The sequence below is a fragment of the Sabethes cyaneus genome, chromosome 2 (assembly GCF_943734655.1).
Source record: "Sabethes cyaneus chromosome 2, idSabCyanKW18_F2, whole genome shotgun sequence".
Lineage (NCBI taxonomy): Eukaryota > Metazoa > Arthropoda > Insecta > Diptera > Culicidae > Sabethes > Sabethes cyaneus.
Genome location: NC_071354.1, coordinates 88,316,523 through 88,320,764, shown reverse-complemented (window position 1 = coordinate 88,320,764; position 4,242 = coordinate 88,316,523). Strand labels below are relative to the sequence as shown.

The window sequence follows — 4,242 nt, the reverse complement described above, 5'->3', positions numbered from 1 at the left end:
CTGTGTGTTCTTTGCAACACATATAGAACTCGTCTCTAGTCTATTTGGTCCGTTTGGTCGTCTTCTACTCGTACTACTATCCCTAGCCAGAGGCACTGCGAACGTCCAAATATCACGGAGTGGTGTGAACGACGAATATTCCGTCAAGCAGCTGATGCAGTTCGCGCTTCATTCGCCTTCTGCATGTTTCGTCCGCCATCTGTATGTTACAGTATAGATCCTCCATTCGAAAACCCAGAAGTTCATTTGTTTACTGAAAGGTCCATATCAGAGTTCTATAAATGGTCAACCTCGTGTGGGAATACCGTTCAAATAAAGCATCGTTCTCCAGTTTGAACCTCTTCTTCTCACATAAAAATTTCACATCGTGTTTTGGACACTCGCCATTCGTACATTCTACAAACTTTGTTGTTTAATAGCAAATTACACGTGCATTCTACGTTTGACGTCACCGCTAGTCCTAAAGTGGCCAAGTCATCATAAAAAAGCCGACTGTTTGACGTTTATTCTGAGTCGCATAGTTATACACGTATATTTAGCATACTGATCTAGCATTCATACAGCATTGTTAATAGTGCTAAAAGGATTATGTACATTCCGTTGTGTCTACTTTTTATTCAACAACACATACAGTCGAACTTTCGAACATTTTTTGGCATTACGTCACTCGCGCGGAAAAGAGAGATTGCTTTTGATTACTAGTTGTGTTAGTTGTTGGGCCAATTAAACAACGGCAACGATAGTTAAACTATATGGAATTTTTTCGTTATCCTAGCTCCTAAATGTCGATCAACTAGATTATAGACTTACACTCGCCGGTTTGATCCCATTCACTTTGTCCGTTTGATTGTTTGCTTTACAATTAACTGAGGCTTTGTTATGAAAATGCTAATCGTACCTGTTACATGCTGGTATCCACATTAGGCGGTTTGTGGAGCAGATAGAGTATAACTATCGTTGTCAGTGCGCTCACCAGGAAAATCACATCAAACCAACGGTGGTAAAAGTTGAAGTGTAAACCCCCGAGTACCTCAGTTATTATCACCCTATATTCGGCAGGCATGTTCATTCGCATCAGCAGCACAGATGAGCAGAAGTACATGCCCATAATTTGAGCTAGCACCAACACAATAATATTGGAGGATTTGCTCGAGGATATTTTATAAAAGAACTGAAATAATGATAATGATTTGCTCTATAAATGTTTGATACCATATTTATGAAAGCTTACCTTGGTTAGCGTTAGTAGCAGGCCACGGATAGATGTGACAACGATACAACCAACTAACATAAAAGATACATGCTGACTCCAAAAGGCTATGTCCATCTCAAAACCACACCAATGAACAGCAATTTCGATTCCACGTGTAACAGGATCCTTTTTACCAACGCGATCAAAGATAATATTGATGGTGCACTGAAAATAATGTTGTTTGAAGATACGTTTCCTTATGAAAAATTACTATAAAAGCCTACTATAAATATCTTCCACAAACAGTACAAACTGAAGAAATGCCCTAAAACGTTAAAATATTTTCCTTGCAGAGTGGCAGCCCATCGTTCGCGCTCTTGCATATTTTTTAGCGAATGAGCTTCAAGAAATAGTTGCCTAGATAGTTCCTCCAGCGCCGATATTTCTAATCTCAGCTGTCCAATATCTGATAACATAGTATGATTAGTTAGTATCAACAAATTTTTTGTCTATATTTACTTTCCGCTCCAGGCGGTCTCTGCGTTACGCTGCTAATCATGCCCCATATTCCGGGTTTAGCATTAGGTTTCGCTCGCCTTTTGTCCAATGCAATTCTTTTTTTCTTCACTAATATCATATCCATTGTTTGCATTAGACGTCGCTCGATGTTTGTTACATCGCTCTGCGACACTGGCCTAATGAAATAGGACATACTGGTATATGGATAATTGACTGCACCAAAGCCGGACAGAACAGCCATAACGGTAACACCAACAACACCAATCCTAGAAACCGCTTGTTCTATGGAAAAAATCCCTTTGTTCACACTGAGCAATGGGAAAGGATCCCCTATTCGCCAGAATATGTAAAGGTAGCAGAACCAAAACAATGTTGATAGAGGTTGAACCCATTTCTGAGGCACTAAAATAAATTTCTTAGAAATAAACAATGAAAGAATATTGACTCAATCCCAACTTACCAATCCGAATATTGTTTATACAGGAATACACTATGTGATAAGGTATCAGTGCAATTACCATGAATAGCAACAGTGTCAATCCTAGCCGCCAGTGAAAGTATCGGGAGCTAGAATCCAGAAATCCGATAATCTCGAATATGATCAATTCGAACATAGTCAGCGATAGAGCAAATGTGGTGGAAAAAACCAACTGCACGAACACATGTCGGATCTCGTAATTTCGAAACAATTGCTTGACGAAGAAAATCCATCCTCCGATGAAAAACACGATCTATAAATCGAATGCCGGCACCGGTTAAAAAACAAAGCAAAAGCGAGAAGTAAACAACATACCTGTGACACCAGAATGATGATTGTGTCCTCAAGAAACCCCATGATTTGTTAGTCTGTGCTAAAACCTTGGTGCCACGAAAGCATTATTTGTAAATGAGATAAAATTATCCGTAAACTTTATTAAAACTTTGCAACACCTTCTGAATGAAGATAATAATGCTCCGACGATACGCGATACGCCTGAGCGGATTGATTGTTGACGTTTTTTGACAATTCGTTTTGTGCAATGATACAAACTCGCGGTAGACCGGAATCGGCTGAACAATTTCTCGCCGAAATTGTGAAAATGGATTAAGCGGTAAATGGAAGCAAATCGTGTGAGAGTTTGATGTTTATGTACAGTGGACCCCCGTTCGTTTGAACGATTCCTCATGCAAACTAACGGGGTTACTTTTTAATTTGAACAACTGGTAACCCGAAATATGCTGAAACCTGTATGAACTGGCCGCCCTGCTCTTTGTTATTGTTTTGGTGGTTTGTTTTAGTTGGCAGTTGCAAGTGCGAATATTGCATTTTCCGATCGGATTTCTCTCTTAATCGTTAGGAAAACGAAATGTGAAACCGATTAAACACGCTAGGTCAGTACAAACGAATCGTGTTTATGTGCATTGTCTGCATAAACAAATGATGTCATGCTGAGAATGACATTTGACCCATTTTTAATTTGCACGTCGTGCAAACCAACGGGGTTCAAATTAAAAAGTGTTCAGATTAAAAATGGTCAAACGAACGGGGGTCCACGGTATTGTGCTTGGCAGGTGGCAGATAAGTAGGCAGATAACTCTGGTCTATTTGTTTCCTAATGCTAATGTACATGACGGAGTGAAACAGCAACATTGCCGTTGTTGCTTTTCTTTTTTTTTACTATAGTGATGTCAGTATATCGCAATTGGATAGCAGTTTTGTGCAGTCGCCACTTCAAACAAACTGCGTTATCTCTATCTCGGTTAGTGAAAAGTGCGGTATAACGTATAAGCACAGAGAACAGACATCCATTCAGGAACAATTTTTTCGGGAATTCTTGGATAAAATTTCAAATTAAAATCACCTTAATATGCTAGCGTCACCACCACTATAGGCGTTTTTGACAAGCTATCGCCCGCTTAGAGGCGCTGCATAAAAAAAGTGATGATAAGTAAAATCGCTGTCAAACTCCATACATTTTTGAAAAAAAACTGAAATAAAATGCAGTTTTTGAATAACCCTTTTAATTGTCAGGAGTTTAGATAGCGAAATATTGGAAGAAATTTGTTTATCTACGTTAAGGTAAGTGAAAATATTCGAAATAATTAACTTTATGGCAGAAAAATGTTAATGTTTAATTTTGTACCGCATGAAACAAAAGTACATTTAGTCAGCTGTAAAGTTTACATATCCTGGATAGAGAATCACCGATTATTTACAGTCCTCAGCGTTTTCCAATGTGTTTTCAAATGCTAACGGATTTATTTTCTTGATTAGCATCATCTGCGCCAAGAACCAAACATATAACCTATCAGTTCGTAAACATAAAAACACTTGCGAAGCTCTAAGAATCTCCCGAAGCAGTAACAATATATATCAAATGAAAGGTAATGCTTTTTCTTACCTTTATTATCCATTTTCATCATTCCCACTTGTAAAGATCATGTCGCGTTGCTCTTGCATCGTCCGCATGCGTCCGCACTGTACGATTGTCTACTCTAGAGTAAACCACTATTGCTACCGAGTCTAATATCAACCGCTTCGTGTAGCGTGC

At 38.8% G+C, this 4,242-nt stretch overlaps 1 protein-coding gene across 1 annotated transcript; it reads right to left on the bottom strand.

Annotated features, from left to right (window-relative positions):
* Positions 1–512: 512 nt before the first annotated feature.
* On the bottom strand, positions 513–2,681 carry LOC128736927 (Golgi pH regulator). Its single transcript, XM_053831439.1, has 6 exons — positions 2,505–2,681; positions 2,172–2,442; positions 1,712–2,113; positions 1,477–1,658; positions 1,232–1,417; positions 513–1,171 (listed from the first exon to the last, which is right to left on the bottom strand). Exons 1-6 carry the CDS (start codon positions 2,544–2,546, stop codon positions 902–904), a joined length of 1,353 nt encoding a protein of 450 aa, XP_053687414.1. The 5' UTR covers positions 2,547–2,681; the 3' UTR covers positions 513–901.
* Positions 2,682–4,242: the final 1,561 nt, after the last annotated feature.